The 25,798-nt window shown below is 43.2% G+C and overlaps 1 protein-coding gene across 5 annotated transcripts in view; it reads right to left on the reverse strand.

The window, feature by feature from the left end:
* pbx1b (pre-B-cell leukemia homeobox 1b) overlaps window positions 1-25,798 on the reverse strand; it is a 70,332-nt gene that overhangs the window by 15,628 nt on the left and 28,906 nt on the right. For 4 of the 5 annotated variants that reach the window (XM_084338008.1, XM_084338009.1, XM_084338007.1 and 1 more), the window contains exon 3: window positions 4,740-4,984. In XM_084338008.1, the coding sequence (XP_084194134.1) occupies window positions 4,740-4,984 (245 nt within the window). Of the gene's footprint in view, window positions 1-4,739; window positions 5,060-25,798 lie in introns of all 5 variants that reach the window. The other variant, XM_084338006.1, reaches the window with a different exon arrangement.

Below are 25,798 nucleotides of genomic sequence, written 5' to 3' on the forward strand. Positions count from 1 at the left end.
CATAACATACATAACATACATGAAGTACATAACATACATGAAGTACATAACATACATGAAGTGCATAACATACATAACATACATGAAGTACATAACATACATAACATACATGAAGTACATAACATACTTAAAGTACATAACATACATAAAATACATGAAGTACATAAAATACATGAAGTACATAACATACATAAAATACATGAAGTACATAAAATACATGAAGTACATAACATACATGAAGTACATAACATACATAACATACATGAAGTACATAACATACATAACATACATGAAGTACATAACATACATGAAGTACATAACATACATAACACACATGAAGTACATAACACACATGAAGTACATAACATACATAACATACATGAAGTACATAACATACACAACATACATGAAGTACATAACACACATGAAGTACATAACATACATAACATACATGAAGTACATAACATACATAACATACATGAAGTACATAACATACATAACACACATGAAGTACATAACATACATAACATACATGAAGTACATAACATACATAACACACATGAAGTACATAACATACATAACATACATGAAGTACATAACATACATAACATACATGAAGTACATAACATACATAACATACATGAAGTACATAACATACATGAAGTACATAACACACATAACATACATAACATACATAACATACATGAAGTACATAACATACATGAAGTACATAACATACATGAAGTACATAACATACATGAAGTACATAACATACATAACATACATGAAGTACATAACATACATGAAGTACATAACATACATAACATACATGAAGTACATAACACACATGAAGTACATAACATACATAACACACATGAAGTACATAACATACATGAAGTACATAACATACATGAAGTACATAACATACATAACACACATGAAGTACATAACATACATGAAGTACATAACATACATAACATACATGAAGTACATAACATACATGAAGTACATAACATACATGAAGTACATGACATACATGAAGTACATCACATACATAAAGTACATAACATACATGAAGTACATAACATACATAACATACATGAAGTACATAACATACATGAAGTACATACCACACATGAAGTACATAATAAATACAACACCATGTGAACACAGTATTTGGGACCCTTCTGGAGCAAACAGAACTGAGAGAAATGTATTGAATTACCCGTAAATACTGACACCAGCCCTTAAGGGGGCACTTCACAAAAAGCAATGCTGATTTATTTTGCACATAATCTCACACACATCCATAAACTCTAATCAGTTTTGCACACATTCATTTAGTTTGACAGTTATTGAGAGTAAATGAGTTTGAATATGGCCACCAGTGATGTCATCGGGGACATTGAATCCTGTGTTAATTACAGCTTGATGAAATGATGTAGATGAAGAAATAGCAATACCTTATAAGGACTGTTGCCTTTTCCTTTCACTGTAATTAACACAGGGATTCAATGTCCTCAATGACATCACCACTGGCCATATTCAAACTCAGTTACTCTCAATAACTGTCAAACAAAATTAATGTCTGTGAAACTGTTTATGAGATTGTTTATGAGACTGTTTATGTGTGTGAGATTATGTGCAAAATAAATCAGCGGTTGTTTTTGGTGAAGTGCCCCTTTAAGATACCGCGCTTGCCGTCATATTTTGCTCCACATCAGAATAGTGAATGAATAATAAAATCATCGGGTGCTTTTTAAAATGCTAATTAAAGGTGAAGTCGTAACAGTTTAAAGATGCATTGTGTAAGACATTCGATCATTTGAAATGAGTAATGTGTCGCCTCAAGCACGTATGATTACATTGGAAGAAGGAGGGAAACAAGCATTTCATTATAAAGTATTGTGTATTTTGTTCTGACAAATAATAAACAAACTTGAAACAACTTGAACTTGAAACTTGAGGGAATAAGCAACTCAGTGTCTGAGTCTACAAGGTCGGGTCAAGTCAGTGTCTGAGTCTACAAGGGCGGGTCAAGTCAGGCTTATTCCAACAAAATTGTGTGTGGTTAAATCTACATTGTCTGTATTCCATATGATCTAAGGTCTTACACAATGTATCCGTAATCTACATCTATCTTTCCTTTTCAACATCACTGCATTATCAAGGACCAGTCTCACCCAGCACATCACCTCTTTCAGCTCCTTCCCTCAGGGAGGAGATACCGGTCCATACATGCGAAGAGTTCAAGACTTATGAACAGCTTTTTCCCCCAAGCAGTCAGACTGTTAAACTCTCATTGACTGTCCCCTCACGTGCACCATGCACTTACCTGGACTTGATAACCACTATGTTACCGCTCATCATGCACTTTATTATTTAAAATATTCTGTTATATGTACAGTGTTATGTGTTTCATGTATATATTGTACTACGGTCTGTGGGAGCTCCCCTGAAATTTCGTTGTATACTTGTGTGCAATGACAATTAAAAAGTCTATTCTACTATCATTGTAGGTTAAAGTTGTTTTTCCATCCTTTTACTGTTCAAAATGAAAATGGCTTCTTCCCTAGGGTTTCAGAAGACAGTGTGGTGAAATAATCTGTGTATATGGTATTATGTACAGTAGAAATACTTATGAGACTCTGCATATACAGTATTCTGTACAGTTAAAATAGTTATTAGACTCTGTGTATATGATATTCTGTACAGTAAGTAGAAATACTTTTCCCATATTGTGAAAAACCCACTTTTCCTCACTCAAACTGTGAAATAAGACAACCCAGTCAGATTTTGCACCCAGTCGGTATTCAGAAATGGTGCCTTAAAGTGAGTCATTTGGATTTCCGTCTTTATATGATGTCACACAAAGAAGCTCATTGCAATACGCGGCCCTTGACTCGTGTGTGCATATAAAAAACGTGCGTTTACAAGATGGCGGCTTGCTCGTAAACATTCTCTTTTCTACCCGAACTTGAACCTAAAATGTGTTATGATGTGAATTTGCTGGATATTGAGGCACATTTTATCTGCAAAGCCTAGTTTGACAAGTTGATCTGAATTTCATTTGATCGCTCACGCACAGTTCCGGTACACAGTGTTGGGAATTGGGAATTTACTCCCGTTGTCTTTCATGATTCTAGATGTGTGTTGTTTGTCTCTTCTGTGTTCTACATGAGCATTGCCTGTATTCAGACCCAGAATCACAAATCTTTAAAATGATTCAATGGAATACAATTCAATGTAAGCAACCCACCAAGCCAAATCCCTTGCATGTGCAGATGCTCTTTTTGGAATAAACCCGATTCCGAGGCCCTGGAGTCGAAGAGTGAGTGATAAATGAATGAACACGGAATGTTTCTTCCAGTATGGCTGCCTGTAACCATTGGTAAACACTTTCAAAAGATGCCTCATTGCTATGCAGTGGTAGAGTCGGTAAAACACTGGAAAAGCATTACATTACTATTCTACTGTGACCTGTTTACACAATCCAGTAATAAGACACCAAATGATTATGTTTTTGTTGATGTATCTCTCATATATCATCACATACTGTAGCAACCGTTGTCTCTTCCATTGCCATGTACAAAACAATGGTTGCTACGTTGCCATGCCGGATGAAAGAGAACTACACAAACCATTGAATCGTTAGATTCAATTACTTGACCATAAAACATGAATAAACCTAGTAGCTGAAGTATGTAGTAATGTTGTAATGTTGTAAAAGTAATGCTATGATGTCGCTTGTGAGCCTGAATGCTACCGAGGCGCGCGGTTCAGCGTCTCTCTCTGCAGCAGACAAGCATCTCGCCGCTGCAGCCATGAATCTTTGACGACCTCTCCCACCATCCACGGCGCAATTCTAAATAAAGTATGTAATGTCATTATGTGATGGTAATGTAGTCACATGACCTTTTCCCGCCGCTACACCTCCCCCTGCCTGTGTGTGTGTGTGTGTGTGTGTGTGTGTGTGTGTGTGTGTGTGTGTGTGTGTGTGTGTGTGTGTGTGTGTGTGTGTGTGTGTGTGTGTGTGTGTGTGTGTGTGTGTGTGTGGAAAAAGTGTTTCATTTCATCAAACAGAGTATACATTCATTCCCCGGGACTTCATGTGTACGTTGGTGAGTAAACAGATGTGGCGCTACGCAGTAAAAGTCTACGGGTTTATTGGCGTAGGAGATAATGACATGGTGACAGAGGTGCAAAAACGGCTAATGCTTAATGCATTGGGCGTGAAGGGGAAGAAAGAGAAAAAAAGACAGTGGCTGTTTCATTTTGCGCCTATAGAAGGAAGCTATATCTCCAGTGAGTCTCTTCAACTGGTATGTGACAATACCCAGCATCGGCAAAATGATCTTGGTGTGTCTTCGAGGAGTTATGTGAGTTACTGAGAGCTGTAAATATTGTACGTTTAAGACTTGGGACCTTGTCTTAAACCACCACACACACAGAGAGCAATGTAGGCTGATAAACCCTAAGAAAGATGATATATGAAATATACAGTATGTGTCAATGGGATAATGGTCTGGTTTAGAGATGTGTTGATTTATCAGAGGTAATCCCAGAGAGTCTGGAGTGATACTTAAGAACCTGTGTCTTGTGGACGAGTCAATCGAAATTAACTTGATGACAGCTGGGACTTATATTAGATACAGACAGGGTTACTGTTCTTACCTGTTCATACTTCTCCAGCTCTGTGTGGTAGATCTGTCTGATCTGGGAACAGGTACCGTTCTTACCTGTTCATACTTCTCCAGCTCTGTGTGGTAGATCTGTCTGATCTGGGACAGCTTGGCCCGGTAGTCTGAGTGCTCCGAGGAGTTGTCGGCGCCCGCGCCCCCGGAGGCCGCCGCCGCCGCTGCAGCCGCCGCAGCGCCGCCCCCCTTCTCCGGTCCGGACACGCCCTCCGCCAGCAGCATGTTGTCCAATCGCATAAGCTGGGCATCGGGGGGCTCCTCCTCCTGGGCGCCGCGGATACTCAGCACTGCAACGACAGGAAGGGGTCGGAGGTCAGTCGCTGCGGGGTCACGCCCACAGTAGCGTGACGCACCATAACAAGCTGTCAGCTTGCAGAGCACGACCACAATGCCTGTGACACCAAGGTTCCACTGGGCCCCACACTGCTGCTGCACTGCCACACGACGTCAACGACACCGCTTCTATGGACGCTGTTTGTGTCCCGTTGTCTCTGTTGTCTCTGCTTACCCGTTATGCCTGTCTATGACTTTCCTTGTATTGATTATTATTATTATTATCATCATTATTATTACCTTTATTTAGCCAGATAAAACATTAACACATTCCCGCCCGACCACGGACATGTCCCTGTTTCGGCGCCATGCTTAAAGGGCCAACCACGGACATGTCCGTGGCAAGGTTGTTTTGGCTTTTATTCCATTTTAATATCCTACTCAATGTCACCGAGCGGCACTGCAGATTTACCCCACTCTTGGAATTCTGAAAAGTGCATTACCGGCCAGATCCTCGTAGGGGCGCTGTCTCGATAATGCAGTGTTCCCTGTGGCAGAACGGTGCCTTATTTTTTTTTACTTTCAATGGAGTTTCCAGTTAGCTGGATTCTATATGTGTAGCCTGTAGCTTGGAATACCTTTTGCGACGCCGAATTCACTATGCAGTAAAGGAATATATCATCAGCCAATGGACATATTGATCTACCAGATGGCGATCGATAACTGGGAAATCATTTTAGGGATCCAACCGGCCCACGGTAAGATCTTTTTCACGTAAATGACATGCTGATCGGGCCTTGCTTTGATAGCCAACCAGCCGATCAGCGAATGTGGCTACTGAGGCTAACGCGGTTATTGGTAATCAATAATCAGAAACGACCCCCCCCCCTTTCATGCATTCATGGTGGACCATGAATACCGACAATATGCATTTAGCGTTTTAGCTCTAGCTTCTGTAGTGCCGAAACGCTGTTCGATTTAATGTTATTAGCTTAGCGCCCTGTATCTCGCCTTCCAGGAAATATACTAGCCCAAATCCCATATAACGCTTATATTCACGAGGCTATAAAATGAGAATGTATTGATGATTTTCTTTTTTCTTTAAGCCATTTTGAAGGGACGGTTTATGGTCTCAATTGACAATGAGAATGGACAGATAGCAATACTATAAAGTATAGATTTAGCTCTACAAACAGCCCCACACACAATGAATACGTGCAATGATAAGGTGGCCGTGTACAGTGGGTCCGTCTATTACCCGTGGCCGTCAATGTGTTAAGAACAGGTTTTTTTATTTACAATGTCGATCTGGTCCAAGAGGCCCCAACAAGAATACACAAAGAAAAAAATAAGTAAAATATATATATATATATATATATATATATATATATATATATATATATAAATTAATTAATTATTAATAATGAAATAAAAACACTGTTAAGAATCATACACATAAACAAATAAACACATACACAGCCTATGTACAAAACAAATAAACAGGGGAGGAGTAGGGGGGGGGGGGGGGTGAAAGGATGTGTATGTGTGTGTGTGTGTGTGTGTGTGTGTGTGTGCGCGTGCATGTGTATGCAAACAGATGAGTGTGTCTAGGTGCGAGTATGAAGATCATCATATCATCATTATCAGTCTCTCACTGAATTTCTCTACCAAATTGTTGCCCACCTCACCACCTACTGCATCTCTCATTGAAATGTCCATCTAACGTTTCTTTCCTTTTAATTTTTTTCCTATTAAGGTTTTTCTTTCTGTGGGAGTTTTTCCTCGTCTTCATCAGGGGTTAATCCAGGGGGTGTTGTTTCATTGTGGGGGGCCTGTGAAGACCCACTGAGACATGTCATGTGATTTTGGGGACTACACAAAATAAATCTGACTCCCATCGATCTAGGACTGGGCGATAATATGATCAATATGATAATCGATCGTCTTTCAACCGGATCATATCGCGGTGAAATCACGATATTGAGATATCGCGACATGCGATTATATCATCTATACTGATCAAAACAGACCCATATTATGTTTGAGATAGTTCTGCTTGGTTGGATCTCGCGCTTTGGGGACAGGACATCTGAGCTAAATTCGGACCTATCTCAAATAATCCCACCCTTTTTTTCCTCGATCCTCTCGATCACAACTGTTGCTTTCCTCTGACAAACACAGGGAAGCAACAGTTCTGATTGGAGGATCAAGAAAAGAGTTAATCCAATCAATAGTATATATTAGCCCGGCGAGCCACCTAGATCGCCGCAATGAGATTAGATTAAACAATTGGAGTGACTGCTAAATAAATTCACACACAAAAAACGTTCATAGGAATTGGAGGGCACTTTTCTACATCAGATGCTATTGCTTGATCTATAGTTGGTGATACACACTGTAGCATGGTATAGTATGGTGCTGCTTTTCATCTCTGTGTCTCAGCACACACACACATACACACACACACACACACACACACACACACACACACACACACACACACACACACACACACACACACACACACACACAGACTTTGCGCTGACAGATGTGATGGTAATGTCGGGGGAATTTCAAAGTTAGTGGCAACAACAACACCTCACAGCTAAGCCAAGGCTACAGTGGACAGTGTCTGCCAACAACAGTACTGGGGACATGTACTTTATGGTGTTACTGAGGCGGAGCCAAGCCGCCATGTCTCTCCCCTCCACTAGAGGTCTCCCTTGCCATTCTTTAGGGGAACCGAGTCCAGCACAGCCTTCCAATTTCTGAGGTGACACACACACACGCACGCACGCACGCACGCACGCACGCACGCACGCACGCACGCACACACACACACACACACACACACACACACACACACACACACACACAAACACACACACACACACACACACACACACACACACACACACACACACACACACACACACACACACACACACACACACACACACACACACACACACACACACACACACACACACACACACACACACACACAGAGGCTGTGACACTTCTTCCTCTGTCTGAGTACCATCCATTTCAATTACAAACACCTTCTACCCGCTCTCTCTCTCTGAGAAATCCAAATTGATCCCACACAAGACAAGTGCATCAAAAGCAGCCGGCTATTATCATTACTTCACAGGCTCTGGGCCACTTACGTGGAGGTATGACTTCAGTGACTATAAGGCCTACGTTGTTGTTGTCGATTGCCATTTAAAACCGTACCACTTGTCATGTGTCTCATTGTCATTGAATGAGAAGGGACAGGCAGGGAGCACTTCATTAATCCAGAGACAATGGGGAGCGCTTGGTGCATTAACCCCAGACTGCTGTCCGGGTTGGGAGGGCCTGAGCAGGGGGTCACCGGGGATGAGAAAGAGGCCTGCTGTACGGCCAGAGGGAGCGGGGCGCGGAGGGGGGGCGACTACCGCCTGCCTTTAAGTGGACTGGAAATGCAAATGTTGCGACTGTTGGTGAGTGGGAGAGGTCAGGAGTTCAGGCCGTGGGCTCAGCAGGAGGTAGATTGAGTGGGGGAGCGTCGGTGTGTGGAGGAGTGGGGTGGGGGAGGGGGGGGGGGGGGTGGGGGGGCTTCTCCTGGGACCAGGGAACAGTACAAACATCCTGTCTCATTAGACCGGCTCCTTCGTCACACTGATAATAATGAAAATCCCCACATCGCTTCTTCAGGCACAAACCCTCCTCCTCCTCCTCCTCCTCCTCCTCACCTCTCCCTGGTCTAACGTCCTAATGAAACCCGCCTTGTGAAAAAATAAATAAAAGGAATAACCCTCTAATAACCCTGACCACGTTAGCTCATGCGAACATCGCGCTCGGTCCTAATCCTCGAAACACGGCGTAGTGTTGCATCTGCACAGCGACCTTTAACCTCCCGTGTGATTTGATTGATTACGAGTTCATTGCCTAATTGTGTGTGACCGTGCAAACGGCGTCATGTACAATCCCGCCAGCGAGGCCGTGACTCTAGTAGTAGTGGGCCGATGGCGGATAAAGATACCAGTCAGGAGACAACCTTGGGCAGCGCCTACTCACCGGTGGACTACATGAGCATCACTAGCTTCCCGAGGCTGCCGGAGGACGACGTGACGTCTGGGGACAACAACACGCTTAAATCTCGCAAGGATGACGATAACTTCCTGACTGAGCAGGATACAGGTGAGTTGTGGGATGGTGTGAATGGTACGACAATTAGGGTCCGAGGGTAATTGTGTGTATTGAGCCGTACTGTATTGTACCCATTCTGCAATCTGTTAATACAATCAATCAATCAATCAATCAATCAATGATCCGTGTGGTTCTGTAAAGGTTCAAGGGGTAGATGGCATGATTGGGGGTTCGACCAAGGTACCCATGTACATGTCAAAATACTTCCCAAAGGTCAGTGAATACCACGATCACAACACCAGAGGGAGCTCCACAAATCATGTAAAACCCAGATTCGGCTCAAACAAGGGACTAAACACGTTTCGCAATTATGCCACAACAATGTGGAATGCCCTACCCAAAGCTGTAAAGGAATGTGAATCACTACCCACCTTCAAAAACACTCTCAAAGAGCACCTACGGGAGACTGCAATTCAAAACTGGCCCCTACAAATGTCCTAACCCAGTTGTACAATAAAGACCAAGCATGGCTTTGTCAATATTCCAATGTACAGCCCCACCCAACCCCACCCCACCTACCCAACCTCCTCCAATGTACAGTTTCTATGTCAAATGTATGTCAGTATTCCAATGTACAGTGTGTCCCCCCCCCTACCCAACCCCCCCCCCCCCCCCCCCCCCACCTCCAATGTACAGCCCCACCCCACCTACCCAACCTCCCCCAATGCACAGTTTCTATGTCAAATGTATATACACTCTTTTTCTGGATTTTTTTTTAGTATCACAAACAGTACTGTATTTGAAAATCTGGTATGTCATAAATGTATAGATGTAGCAGTACTGTCTATCTGTATGTCGTGTGTGTCATATGATGAATTGAAAATGGGGGACCCTGATGGAAACAAGACGAAAGTCTTTCTCAGGTCTGCATCCTCTTAACAATTGTATGTATTGAGCTGTACTGTACTGTACCCATTCTGCAATCTGTTAATAAACTTTTCAATCAATCAATCAATCAATCAATCAGTGTGGTGTAAGCACCCCATGCCCACCTCCCCCCCACCCCCCCTGCCCCCGGAGTTACCACCTCGTAAATACCCCACTAAAGTCGGTGCTAAAGCGAGTGCCTACCACAATAACCATTAATAGTAAAAAATGTGTTGTAATATCGGGGCAATAATTGCCGGTGGAATGACGCATCCCGTCTCGCAACATTGCCCGCTTTGGAAGAAGATAAACAATAAGACGCCATGCCGAGGTGTTCTGCCTCACGGATGAAGCGTTATTTATCAGGATGAAGTGTTATTTATCAGGATATTTATCAGGATGAAGCGTTATTTATTAGGGATGCACCGAATGGGAAATTCTTGGCCGAAACCGATACCGAAAATAGGAAACAGTTGGCCGGAAACCGAATGCCGAAAGGCCGAAAATTATTAATATATTATAAATATATATATGTTTTTTTTCTTTTTTTTTTAGCTACCTGATTATGGCAAAATACATGATTATGGCAAAACTTAACTTAAATAATATTAATAATCACTATTATGGGCCCATAAAACATTTATTCAGCACTTTTGAATGCATACATTAATTCCAGACTGACTGCTGAAAGATTGTACAATTTAAACATTTTCTCTTTGCATACAACAAAATGTGCATTAAAGTCAAGTGCATTTTCTTTTCTCTGTAGGATAACTACAACAAAGTGCATTCAGAACAAAGCCAAGGTGCTTTAAAACTGCATAACGATCTGCATAAAGACACACACACAGGACTGTTGTATTTACTACATCTCCCATGACTCTTAGCGGGGGATGACGTAGCTTACGAGAGACTGGTCAAAGAGGAATGAAAGCGAGCTAGCTTAACGCTAACGTTTAACCGCGACGGGCATATAGTAATGGCGAGGATATAAAGCATGTTAAAGACGCATTTATTGGATGCGTTGCTCGCATGTCAAGCTGCTCATGTTACACGTTGCGCGTGTTGATTACGTCATCACAACAACACTTTAGGTTATGAACGTTACGCAACCCTGTTCTTTGACATTCAGTGATATATTTTCGGTGCTAAAACCCTTTCGGCCGAAAGCCGAAAGAGCCTTTTTAGCCATTTTCGGCCGATAATTATCGGCGGCCGAATATTCGGTGCATCCCTAGTATTTATCAGGATGAAATGTTATTTATCAGGACGAAGCCTTATTCATCAGACTGAAGCGTTATTCATCAGACTGAAGCGTTATTTATCAGACTGAAGCGTTATTCATCAGACTGAAGCGTTATTTATCAGACTGAAGCGTTATTTATCAGGATGAAGCGTTATTCATCAGGATGAAGCGTTATATTTTTCAGGCTCGCAAGACGCATAAAAGATGTTTGGCCCTGGAGGTTGACGTCTAAATCCAGCTTATTGTTTTGGACAACTTACTTGACCCTGTCCTTTAAATATGCGGGGGAAAAAACCCAGCTGTCACTAAATCATAACTAACAGCACTTTGGGATTCAAAAGAGCTCACAAATGTAAGGGAGGAAGCCCTTCTCAGATGTTTCTACTGAAAACCGAGGCCTTCGGACTTCTTCCCAAAGTCATAAAATGTCTAGACTGTCAAATGAAAATGGAACATAAAAATTCCCCCGCGTTCACGCGGTGATTTCGATGCGCGTCTTTTGCCAAGTCCCGGGCTTAAACATTCAACCAAGTGTTTATTTTACTTGGCTTGAGGTACCTCAAACATCAGTCTTTTAAAGAGGGTGACCGTTGCAGAGCAGGTCATTCCTTAGAAGATCTCTTGGAATGAAAGGGAGAGACAGGGGGGAAATATCTGATAGGCCTGTGTGTTTTTTGAAAGATGAACTGGGAAAGGTCAGAAACTAAATGAGCGAGTAGAATCTGAGACAAAAGTTATGTTCAACTATTAGAACAGCTAAGTGTTATAGTGACAATAAGACTATGTATATATATATATACTGTGTGCATGTGTGTGCATGTGCAATTGTGCATATATATATGGTGGTCAAGAAGGAGACGAGCATCAGAAATCAACCTCTCCATGCTCTCATGATCTCAGCGGTTTTCGCTGTTGCCTTCTGGCCGCCGTTATGACGTCTCGTTGAGTAGGACCAACCGTTACGCTAAATCTTTTGTCCCCTCGGCTATCAGACTTTTAAACACAAAAAGTAGTCACTTTAAGTAGCCTTTTACACCTAGTTGTCTGTTTTTACTTTTACTTTTACTGGACTGTGTATAGCATGGAATGTTATTGTTGCTGTGTTGTCGTTGAGATGTTTTTGTTACTCGTGCAAAGCTACAATATGAATTGCCCCACGTGGGGTCAATTAAGTTGTCTGAATCTGAATCTGAATATATATACACAGTATATATATATATATATATACAGTATCTAATGTAAAATCTGCAGACCGTCTGAGCTTGACAGATGGCAGAAACCCCAACATCAACCCTGAGCCTTTCTGGGGTAGACGTCTGTATAGCCTCTCCAATCAGCCAGATACCACATTTGTGCTCCTATCCTTTAGTACACCCAGGATCCTAGCACCGCTCTGGTTGCTGATCCAGCTGTCTTGGAGAGCATCTGTCAGGAGGGACCCAGGAAGTAACAATGCAACACGCCATGTTGCCTGTGTACTGTCATCCCTCATTGACAGCAGATTGTCACACACACACACACACACACACACACACATGCGCGCACGCACACACTGAGCCGCGCATGAGCTAAGTGGCTGCTGCCTATAATATCGGCTCTTATTAACGGCTCTTATCATGCAATCTGATGGGAAAGCAAGAGTACAGTCGGCGCCGTCGTCTGCGAGGACACGCCGTCGGTGTTGGTTTCAATTTGAAGTGACCGATGTGATCAATGTGATTCTGATAATGATGACGGATGTGTTGACACGGCTTCCCCTTGTCACCCGTCTTGTGGTTTTTTCTACCGGGGAGTTTCCCCCGGTTAGTCGGGACGTTTGGCATCGCAGGGAGAGGAGGTATAATGCAACACATGCCCACAGGACAGGAGACCAAGGCAGACAACTGTGTTTTTTTGTGTGTCATCTGACGCAGGGTTCCTGATGGAGGCAAATGATGATTTATTTATTCCGCCCTGAACCTAAAGCACATAATTAAAACCACGGAACGGATTATCTTAAACAAATAAAATTAATAAAGAAAAAAGGAGGAGGGAGGTGGGGGGGGGGAGACGTGCTTCCGTAAAATTGGCTTTGCTGTGGGTCATAATTACACGACTCAGCGAGGGCCACTTTATTGGGTAATAGGAGCCTAATTGATTCATCCTAATGTTTTCCAGCCTTGGGTCTGTTCAGCTCTCCCTGTCCAATAGTGCTAGTGAACTTACTTAGCCACCCGCAGACAAACATTGAAGGTTCTCCCAGGGATAAACAATTATCTGTGTGTGTGTGTGTGTGTGTGTGTGTGTGTGTGTGTGTGTGTGTGTGTGTGTGTGTGTGTGTGTGTGTGTGATTCCAACCCCCTCCCCCCTCCCTCTCAGCAGCACACATTTGCTGTAAGTCTCTAATGGACGCCATTTCCCTCTTGGAGGCGTTTCAAAGATGGCTTATTGTCAGACAATGCCTTATCCCTCTCGCTCCCCCTGCTGACATGCAATTCCCACTTGGTGGCCGATAAGCCACGCTTCATCCTGGCACAATATGAATAAGAAAGAAAAAAACACAGGATTAATATACTGCCAATGGTGGCTGATGAATTTATTGATAGCACCGGCATGTTTCTGGGTAGAATAAGGGTTTGAGTGTCTCCGAAAACAAGACAGGCAGCGTTCGGGACTAATTGATTTCCTCTTGGCTGATTATCTCGATGTGCATAATGCAATGAACGAGCGCACAGCAGTGTGAAGAAATGCAGCGTGTGTATATATAGGGATGGAACGGGCCAGGGTGATGAGGGGAAACTCCATTTCTCCATCTGCGTTCTGTGCACACAAGCACACGGCAAGCGTGGAAATGTCACCCATTCAGAAGATTTGAAAAGTAAACTGGAATGAAACCGGTGGGGAGAGAACGTGACATTTATTCAACCCTCGCGTGCATCTGGCCTTTAACAAATCAAATCGATATTTAATAAAAAACCAACGCGGGGCAATTGGCTTTTGTGGAGAGGTGGATGTTTGACTGGCTGGTGGTTTATCTGAGGGTATTTATCTCATTTCCAACAGGGCAGCTCAGGAAACAGCCTCACTCTTTGAGGACGAACTGGGAACATCGGAGTGGCCTGGGAGATGATTTACATGTCTATTTGGAGTGAGCAGCTTCCCTTAACCCCCCTCCCCCCTACTGTTTTGAACACCAGCATGAGAAACATTCACAGCTTCCTGTGTTTCCATTAGCCAATCAACTAGCCCCGGCTCATGGCTTTATGTGAAGATGACAGTGGATATTAAAATATTAATTGAACTCCTCGCAACGGAGATGTAGATCATTTCAGCTTAGCCCAGAGTTTTGGGGTGAGCCTTAATTGAACAAGCGAGGGACAAAACCATCTCTCTCTCTCTCTCTCTCTCTCTCTCTCTCTCTCTCTCTCTCTCTCTCTTTCTCTCTTTCTCTCTCTCTCCCTCTTAGCCCACATCATTTTCAGAGGTAGAGTAGAACTACCTGAACATCTTCTGACTGAGGGAAGTCACAACAAGTCCTTCCATAACAGACTGAAACTAGAAAGATGGGAGATTTCCTTTGACTCAGATACCGGTTTCAATATTTGGGTGCTGCTTACATTCCCGCTTTTGTTTTTAAAGACAGTATTCAAAATAGACATACATACTACATTTTATTATTTGGAAAACTCTGTAAGGAATGAACTAAAAGCTAATCATTAACAAAACTCAAACAAATAAGAAAAGTTATTAGCATTAATAGCATTATGCTAATAAAATATGAACATGCCTCTCAAACTAAGAAAATCAGCTTGTTCTATTAGCACAAAAACATAGAACGTCGTTGAAACACACCGCAGGGCATTGATAGTGTTTTGAGGAATTCTAACCGCCCTCTACGAGGAGCACTTTTGCCAATAAAGACATACTGTATTAGTAAAATGCTAGTATCTGCCGATACCAACTGTTGTAGCCAATTTAATGATTTTCTGCCGTTATGTTATTGTATGAAGGCACCGTGTCACCATGAAAGTGTTGACCAATTAGCTGGCAGTGGGCACAGGAGCAGCGGGAGGGAAATTGGGTAATTATCACAGGGAAGCCACACTATCTTTTTACCGTGCTCGTTTGTTTTGTTTTCAGTTATATTGAGTCACTTTTTGGGTTTACTTTGTAGCAACTATCCTGTGTTTAAAGTCCAGTTTAAACACATAGTTTACAGTACGCTTATATTTGTCCACACTGCAAGTAAGAATAAAAACTCTCAAAAGTACTCAAGGAGAAGACATCTTTTTATTATCAACAAGCATCACGCATTGGAAAGAGCTTCACCCAGTATTCCCTCACTGGCATCTTTTCTTGTTAGGTTGCCCTTACACAAGTAAAAAGATAGGCTTCTAAACAAGATTGTTTTCGAAGACAGACAGATACGGAAGGAGTCAAGGAACAGCGCCCCTTTCATTGACGTTTCTGCCGATTCAACCACGATATCAACATGCACGCACACAACGCGGAACAACACATCAAAGAAGCTACGGTGAGACGGATTCATGAATGAATGGAATAAAGTTGTGGAAGGAGTGGCCTCGCGCAACTGGATATAGGCAAATCCTATCAAGAATTCTAAGTAAAACCTCCGCCTATTGCTTGACATTGTAAACATGAGTAGCGTGGGGAATCAGGAAATTAACGTTGAAATGGATGCAGCTGTCAATCAAGATGAAACAGAAAATGAACTTGGCAAAAGGCTTTCTAAGCCCACATTTAAAGCTTTGGAAACAAAGATCATGTTGTTGCATAAAGAAAGGAACTTTGGACTGAAACAATTGTGTAAAATGGCTAAAGAGTTGGATCAAATGATGGGCTCAAATGAAAATATTACCGTCATGCAAATTAAGCACGACACACTGTGGAAATTGCTTGGTGAAACTACACGGTTGCATGAATCACTAAAACCTTTATTGCCTGACGACGAAATGTCTAAACAAACAAAATGGTTTCAAGGTCACATGCACAATGTTAATCAAATCATTGACAAAATGGAGAAATGGGTGTGTGCTAACAGGGAGCAGTGCACGCCCACACAAGTTGATGACAATGATTATGAATTCAGTGGTGTGCCCAATGCAACTGAGGTTGTGGTTGACCCAAAGAACAATGCTGTGTCGAGTACAAATGAGGTTCTGAATAACAACAGTTCAAATAACAATGCTGTGTCATATACAAACGAGGTTCTTGCTAATGACGGTTCAAATTTCAACTTTGTGTCAAATGGAAATGAGGTGGATAGTATTGGGCCAGATGACAGTGTTTCCAATACGGGTAAATCAAGGGTGTCACGTGGTAGTTCTACCAGACACTCAATGTCATCAAACATTTCTGCATCCATCTTGGCACAGGCCGAGGTGGCGGCACTCGTGGTATTGGAAATGGCTTTAAAAGAAAGTCATGAACTGGAAGCCCAGGAGGTACAATTAAAGGCACAAATGGAAGCCCAGCAAGCACAATTAAAAGCACAAATGGAAGCCCAGGAGGCACAAATAAGAAAAAAAGGCAATTGCTTCAAATACAAAGTCAAATTGCTGCTCAGACAGCTAAGGTGACTGTACTCAGGAACAGAGGGTCTGACATTGAAAGCAGAGTTACAGATGGAATGAACTCTTATGCGTCAAAAGAAAAGGCTGCTCTCAACCCCTCTGCTGTACAATTAATTCCATCACTGTCAGATTGTCATGTCAGCTATCCACCAACAGGAGGGAGTGGACCTGCAATGGCAATTGATGCACAGCCAATGGATTCAACGCAGCAATACAGATTTCTACCAACAGGAGGCAGCAAATCTACAAGACCAACTCAATCACACCAAAAGCCATACAATCAGCTCAGTACTGTAGCCACCCGGCACAAAGAAATCAGTTCTCAAGGAATCAAAACAAAACCAAGTGCTCCAACTCTCACTGCAAGCGTGCCACAAAGATCTCAACACCTACCTCATGCTGTATATTCACCACAGCAACCCATTCAAAGCAGTGAGAATCAAGGCAATATCTTCACGATGCAGAAGCAAAATGACATTACAGCATTACTTGTGCAACAGCAATCTTCCCTATCACTACCCCCCAGGGATATACCAATCTTTGATGGAGACCCTTTTGAGTACAACACATTCATTAGAGCCTTTGAACATGGAGTGGAAGGAAAGGCTGCTAACAGTGTGGACTGCTTGTACTACCTGGAGCAGTACACTCGAGGGCAACCTAAAGAGCTGGTAAAGAGCTGTCAACATATGCCATCCGACAGGGGGTATCAAAAGGCTAGAACACTTTTGCATGAACGTTTTGGAAATGAGCAGAAAATAGCCACTGCATATATGGAGAGAGCGTTTGGATGGGCACCTATAAAATCAGAGGATATCAAGGCCTTACAAGCATTTTCACTATTTCTACGCATCTGCTGTAATGCTATGGAGGACATCAGCTACATGTTTGAGATGAATATGCCATCAAACCTACGGGCAGTAATCATGAAGCTACCTTACAAACTCAGAGACAGATGGAGAAACATTGCTTTTGAGTACCAGGAGAGACACCATCGTCGAGCAGGTTTCAGTGAAGTTGTCACCTTCATTGAAAGACAAGTGTCTATTGCATCTGATCCACTATACAGGGACATTCTAGACACTGTTGTCTCAATGTCAAAATTGAAGATCGGAAATACAACATCACAAGGACGCATACAGGAGAGAGGAAGCAGTTTTGCTACATTTGTGGCACCTGTTGAGTTTGACAATCAAGAGGAGAGAGACAAACCAACAAGAGGATCCTGCCTGCTGTGTGAAGAGGGCCACAGTTTGGAAGCATGTCCTAAGATGGAGAAGAAGCGGCATGGTGAAAAAATTGATTTTCTAAAAAGAAAGGGTGCTTGCTTTGGATGTCTATATGTCGGGCACATAAGTTCACAGTGCCATAGTAGGCTATTTTGTAAGATATGTAGCCTGAGACATCCTACCATTCTCCATATTCATGAAAGGGAATGGAAAGAACTAAGATCACGACAAGATGACACACGAGATGAAAACAGAATGAGTCAAGTCACCATTCCCAAGACTTGTGGCCACATAGGGGCCGGAGCACAGGACTGCGTTTTGTCTATTGTGCCTGTAAAGATCAAGGCAAAGAAAGGCAGCACAATCATAAAAACGTATGCATTCCTAGATCCCGGCAGTTCATCCACTTTCTGCTCTGAACAACTGATGAGGAAGCTCAATGTGAGAGGAAGGAACACTAGATTCCTAATGAAAACAATGAACAAAGAGAGTTTTGTCAACAGTCATGTCATCTCAGGACTAGAGGTCGCTGCACTAAATGGTGACGCCTACATCGAGTTGCCTGATGTGTACACACAACGTAAGATGCCTGTAACTCGCAATAACATCCCACGACAGGAAGACTTGTGGGCTTGGCCGTACTTGAACACTGTAGACATTCCTACTATCAATGCTGATGTGGAGCTGTTAATTGGAACGAACACTCCAGAAGCAATGGAGCCATGGGAGGTGATAAACAGCAGGAGTAGAGGACCGTACGCTGTTAGAACCCTTTTGGGATGGGTTGTCAACGGACCATTGAGAGGAGGCAATGAGAGTGGGATTAGCTGCCCCACAGTCACAGCCAACCGCATCTCCATTTCTCAGAAAGATAAGTTAAAGGAGCGGCTTTCAAAAATGTAACCTAAGGACGAGGACTGGTCTTCTGGGAAAGAGCTGCAGAGAACGGCGATGAAGGAGACAATTAAGAAAGTTAAAGAATCAGCCAAGAAGGAAAGGACCCTCAAAAAGAGAGACAAACTCAAGGAGGAGAAACCTAAGGCTCACAAAGAGGAGAAAAGGTCCAAGGAGAAGTCCTCCTCAAAGGCTGACGGGAAAAGTGAACAGAACGAGGAGAAACATCTGCAGATGGACAAGGAGAAGAACACCAGGGAGGAGAAGGAGAAATCTAAAAATGAAAAGGCACCAAAGGGGGAGCCGAAACATGAAGGTTACGACATCAACAACCGTTTCCTGAACATGGAAGATACCAAGCTCAGTGCCTCCGATGACCACCACGACAGGTGGGCCTCAGACCCCTTCTTTGATTCCTGCCTCTACGGGGACGACAGTTGGGACGGTCCTGTGAAGGAGTACAAGGAATACAAATTCCACAAACGCCGTGTAGCTAAGTTAAGTGATTCTCCAGGCCTCTCTGACTCCCATAGGAAAGACTCAACACCTGATCAGGATGAACTGAACCACTTCCCAACAGAAAAAACAAAAGAGAAAGACCATAAAAAGAAGAAGGAGGAAAAAGGGCATATTTGACATGGCTCAAGAGAGGAAAGACTCCCTGGAGAAACACAACAAAGGCAAGAGACTCTGTGGATGCTACACACACAAGGAACACAAGGAATGTAAAGACAATGTCAATTGACTCTAATTAGGAAAAGAAAAGGAAACAGGAGCTGTCGGACAAGAGGGATGCCAGCGAGGAAAAGACAAAGACAACGGTGGCCAAAGAACAAGATGAACTTTTCATAGGAGACGTTTCCATGGTAGCGGACTCTAATGCGCCTCGTGGATCCTGACAGACATGGACTTGTGCGATCTGTGAAAGTTCAGACTAAGTATAACATTCTGGAGCGACCGATCACCAAGATCTGTCTTCTTTTGGAAGCTGACTAGATTAATATCCATTTTCCTTTGGACATGGGAGACGTTTCCATGGTATTGGACTCTACCGCGCCTCATGGATCCTGTCAGACATGGACTTGTGCAGTTTGAATGTTTGGATCAAGTACAATGTCCTGGAGCAAACCATCATAAAGACCTATTTTCTATTGGACGCTGAATAGACTGAAGCCAATTTTCTATTACTGGGGTTACCAACCCTACTGGATTACATGAACTTTATGAACTACATGAACTTTGAACTATCACCAAGATCTGTCTTCTTTTGGAAGCTAATTAGATTAGTATCTGTTTTCCTTTGGACTGCATGAACTTTGGACATTACGAATTAAATATCAACGTGGACTACGCACTTGGCTACAATCACTTGCATGCATTGAATTGTTACATGTTTATATAGTATCAATTGGGGGCCGGGGTGTTGTAGCCAATTTAATGATTTTCTGCCGTTATGTTATTGTATGAAGGCACCGTGTCACCATGAAAGTGTTGACCAATTAGCTGGCAGTGGGCACAGGAGGCAGGGCTCATGTGCGCTCAGGTGCAGTCTATATGTATGTGTTCACAGGTGTGCAGCGGGAGGGAAATTGGGTAATTATCACAGGGAAGCCACACTATCTTTTTACCGTGCTCGTTTGTTTTGTTTTCAGTTATATTGAGTCACTTTTTGGGTTTACTTTGTAGCAACTATCCTGTGTTTAAAGTCCAGTTTAAACACAGAGTTTACAGTACGCTTATATTTGTCCACACTGCAAGTAAGAATAAAAACTCTCAAAAGTACTCAAGGAGAAGACATCTTTTTATTATCAACAAGCATCACGCGTTGGAAAGAGCTTCACCCAGTATTCCCTCACTGGCATCTTTTCTTGTTAGGTTGCCCTTACACAACAATAGCCTGTTCAAGCTGCTGCGGTCAGGCAAGCGCCTCCGCATACACAGAGCAAAAACAGAGAGACTAGGGCTCAGCTTCTTCCCCCAGGCCATCAGAACATTGAACACTGATCTCTCCACACACAAGCACACATGAACACACACACATACACACACACAACACACATTCTGCACTCGCTCACACACAAACGCACCACAGGTAACTTTAAACACATAAGAAAAGGACAAAAATTTAAGGAAAGAACTGTTGTGGTTCTTGTATAGCATATAGATAGTAAGTAGGGATATAGAGTAAAACTGTATATTGTATAGTAGTGTACATAGGACCCAGTGCCTTTAATTCGCAGCTAACATTGTATTGCATTATCTCAGGACTTTAACATGTCTATTTTATCATGTCTATTTTATCATGTCTATTTTATTATCTTCTACTTGTTTTACTTACTATTGTATTCTTGCACAATCGAAGCGGGCATGGCCACCCGCATTTCACTGTATGCCCTGGTATGTATGTGACAAATAAACCTCTTGAATCTTGAATCTATCTATAAATGTTGCGATCCTAACACCAATATATCTGCCGCTTCGCTCCAATACAGACCCAGCGATATCACTCAAATAAGACCTAACCATGAATCATAATATATGACTCGTTGGAGAAGCAAAATATTGGCCACAACAAAAAAGAAAGTATCACTTATGTGTGGAAAAATTACAGACGTCCAAGCTCCAAAAAATATAGATCCTTTGAGTCAGCGGGAATATTTTGGGAAGTGTATCAAAGGCTTCTCGGAGGATTAAGCTTTTCTTCCAGGACGGCGCCTCTGCATCTTCAAACTGATCCACCTTTTAGAAACGGCAGAACAATCAGACCGGGGGATAGTCGCAGCAGCGCCACGCTCTCTCTCTCTCTCCGGTCCAGATATCTTATCCCATCAGATTAACAAGAGGCAAAATGGCAGGATGTCAAAAACCATTACCATACGTAATCCCTGTCTAGATTTCGGAGGCATGTCGACAGGGACCGTCGGCATGGCAGCCCCCCGTCATAGCAGCCTGATGATAGGGAAGGGGGGGGAAGCCTGATGTTTAATTAATGATGTTGGGCCGTTCTGTCACAGTTAGCAAGATGTATGGTCAAACAGGGAGGCCCTGATGCCTCTGTCAGAGATGATGTGTGGCTCCCGGGTTTAAACTGACTAGACACCTCTTCGGAGGCCCTCCATTCTTGCATTCTGGGATGCCGTAATGTGATCCGCAATGTTACGTCAGGGACAGGGAGCGACGGGGGGAGAGCGCTGGGAGACCGGCCATAAGTGACACTTGACGCCGGTCAGGTGACGGCTCTGGTCCAGATATGCGGAGGCACTGGTGGGAGTTCAACACAGCCTCGCCTGTGACATCTCAGAGAGCACTTTGATTAGGGACGTGAAGGGCCCAAGATGTTATATTACTATCTGGCGGCTTTTCCCTCAATGTCACAGCCCCCACCAGCCTGCAGCCATGTTGCATCTCTCTCTCTTACTGCGGTAGGTCTTCAGTTTCATTCGTTTTGGGGATGCAAAACATTTGCGAAATGAAAGCGACTAATTTAGCCCACATGTATAGTGCTGGTATGAGTGTGTGGTGATCTGCCAGTTGGAAATACAAATAAAGTGAATCATTTAAACGTTTTGGTGCCAATAGGACAACGTGTTCAGGTAACAAGTAACAGGTTCATTATGTTCATTTTATGATTACGTTTTTTCAGCTTGTCATAGTGTTCACCTAAAATGCTGTTTATAAACAAAATCCTAACCTTAACCCTAATCTTTTTCAGCTTGTCATAGTGTTCACCTAAAATGCTGTTTATAAACAAAATCCTAACCTTAACCCTAATCTTAACCTCAGTGGAGACCTCACCTCACCAGCCTAAAATAGAACCAAATAAATTATGACCATTGAAGATATTGTTAATGTTTTAGGTGCTGTGAGATCAGGCAAATTGTGAATAATTTCTTAACCCTTCGAGGTGTTTCCTCAGTCGGAATTCTATTTGGGAAATTGAGAACTTGACGACCGGTATAGTCATCGTTGCCTCGTTGTTAGGATGTTGTGTTCTCCAGATGTTAAATCACACGTATATAGAAGAAAATAAAGAAGATTGCCACTCTCTCCAGTGCCTCACGTTATCAAAGCAAGGACACTGAAGGAAGCCTCAGGCTCCCGTCGCATTAGCTCTTCGCCTTGGACTCTCCAGCCTGATCAGATGCAGCATACCAATCATATATTTTAAACTTTTCTTTTCATAAAAGACTCGACGGACACCAAATGTATTTGGCCCGGGGGCCTCGTATATTGTCTGCCTTGAATAATGGAGATGTTTCACCTAAAATGTGAAATATGTTTTCGTAAAAAAAAATTTGTTGTGTCAACCCTACCATGTGCCATGTCATGGCAAACAGTGTTTTTTGAAGGACAGACAGAGTGACTTATAGCCTACTGGCTGCAGCTCGCAAGACATGCCTAATCTCTATACCATAGTTACATAATATAATATATGGTACATGACAATATAATATATATTCAGGACACACTAACAAACAAAACATTTCCCCCAAAATGTATAATAATAGAGTTAATAGAGTATCTGGTTGAAAGTCGAACTCCTTTTGCATAATTAACCCTTCCTGGGTCGTGGCCGTGGTCGGGGGGGCCTGTCCACTTGAATTTACAGTGACAGCACTGGCCCTATTTGTTTGCATTGGTGCTTCAGTGGGCACACTTCATTGTGGCTTTAGCAGTTAATAAATCACAGTAGCTGCCCCCTCTCCCTTGCCGGCGTGTGCTACGGTGGTCCTGTCACGAGCCAGGCGCGGCAGCCGAAGAGACAGCTCCATGCTAATTCAACATCGGCATAATTCATTATACAGTCGCAAGTGTACTGGAATGGAAAGGGAACCAACATACACCAGGAGGGAGACGACAGGCATCAAACTGTTAAATCCGGCCACCCTTTTGGTCCTCCTCCTCTGTTTGCATCTTGTCCACCGACGCTGATGTCTTTAAACTGTTATCATTTTGATTCCAAAGCCACGTTGTTAGATAATAATGCACCGCGTAGCGGAGAGCGAGGGATACAATTACGTGGGTGATATTTACTTTCGATGCGTAGACCGTGAATATTGGGTTTGTATAATCACTTAAATTTTTTTTTTTTATAAAATACGACTGATAGGAGACGGTTAACCAGCCGTTTAGCCCCTTAACAACGATGTTAAATATAGATCTCCCTTTTAAAGCCTTACTTTCTATGAAATATGTTAATCTGGCAATTTCCTGCAAGTCAGGCAAGAGCTAAACGTGAGACGACATATCAGAAGGTGGAACGGTGGGGCTATTGAAATAAAGGGGGGAAATTAACACAAAGATAAAGGGTCAATTAAAACGATAAGGCCCCCGTGCTCCTTCAGGAAGTGACAGGCGGAGGGAGCGGAGATGACAGCCCACTGCATTAAACTGCTTTAGTGGCTTCTCATCCTCTTTCTCCTCGTTCTCCCGTGACCAGCAGCTCTTAAGTGAAAGCAGCAGCGCACACTTTGTTAAGAGACCCCCCCCCCCCGCCCCCCCCCCCCCCACACAGAACACCCACCCACCCCAACGACAGCCACCTCTAATAATGGTAATTATAATCATTAAGAGGCCCAGCCAGGCCTTGGGGCGGCCAATAACGATGCAGCACTCCGGTACGCTGGACACGCTTCCTATAGCCCGGGATTTGAAGTGAAAGGTATCCAACGAGAAGAGAAAAGAGATGGGGGGGGGGGAGGGGAGAAACATCTCCATTATTCAAGGCAGACAATATACGAGGCCCCCGGGCCAAATACATTTGGTGTCCGTCGATGAAAAGAAAAGTTTTAAATATATGATTGGTATGCTGCATCTGATCAGGCTGGAGAGTCCAAGGCGAAGAGCTAATGCGACGGGAGCCTGAGGCTTCCTTCAGTGTCCTTGCTTTGATAACGTGAGGGACTGGAGAGAGTGGCAATCTTCTTTATTTTCTTCTATATACGTGTGATTTAACATCTGGAGAACACAACATCCTAACAACGAGGCAACGATGACTATAACGGTCGTCGAGTTCTCAATTTCCCAAATAGAATTCCGACTGAGGAAACACCTCGAAGGGTTAAGAAATGATTCACAATTTGCCTGATCTCACAGCACCTAAAACATTAACAACCAAACAACAATGAACTGAAAGGTGTCTAATCTGAAGGTAACACAAATCTGTTAAATTAATCACAACTAAAATACGTCTGATAGGAGACGGTTAACCAACGTTGTTAAATATAGATCTCCTTTTAAAGCCTTTCTTTATGAAATAATGTTAATCTGGACACCAGCGGCTTCCTGCAAGTCAGGCAAGAGCCGAACGTGAGACGACAGGACCTAAACATAAACAACCAAACAACAAGGAACTGAGAGGTGTCCATCCGAAGGTAACACAAATCTGGGCAGGCGATACTGGCTGCGGACGGCCCAGCTACTCTTGCTAACGCAAAAGGATCAGTAATGGCGTTGAGGCGTCTAGTCTAATAGTGTGCTGTGTGGTCTGAGAGGAAAAAGAGCTAGCGAGCGCCCAGCAGCGCTGCACCAGACTGGGGCCATCCCAAGGCCTGGGGGGGCTGTGTGTGTGCGTGTGTGCGTGTGTGTGTGTGTGTGTGTGTGTGTGTCTGTGTGTGTGTGTGTGTGTGTGTGTGTGTGCGTGTGTGTGTGTGTGCGTGCGTGCAGTGTGTGTGTGTGTGCGTGCGTGCGTGCGTGCGTGCGTGCGTGTGTTGACTGGGACAGCCATGTCATTAACGCTCGCCTTGATCTCCTCCACCTTATTAAGGCCATTCCTTCAGGAGAGCAGACGAGCATGTCACTCTGTGAAACCAGGCTAGGGAGGGA

This window comes from Notolepis coatsorum (assembly GCF_963971535.1).
Source record: "Notolepis coatsorum genome assembly, chromosome: 2".
NCBI classification, from domain to species: Eukaryota; Metazoa; Chordata; class Actinopteri; order Aulopiformes; family Paralepididae; genus Notolepis; species Notolepis coatsorum.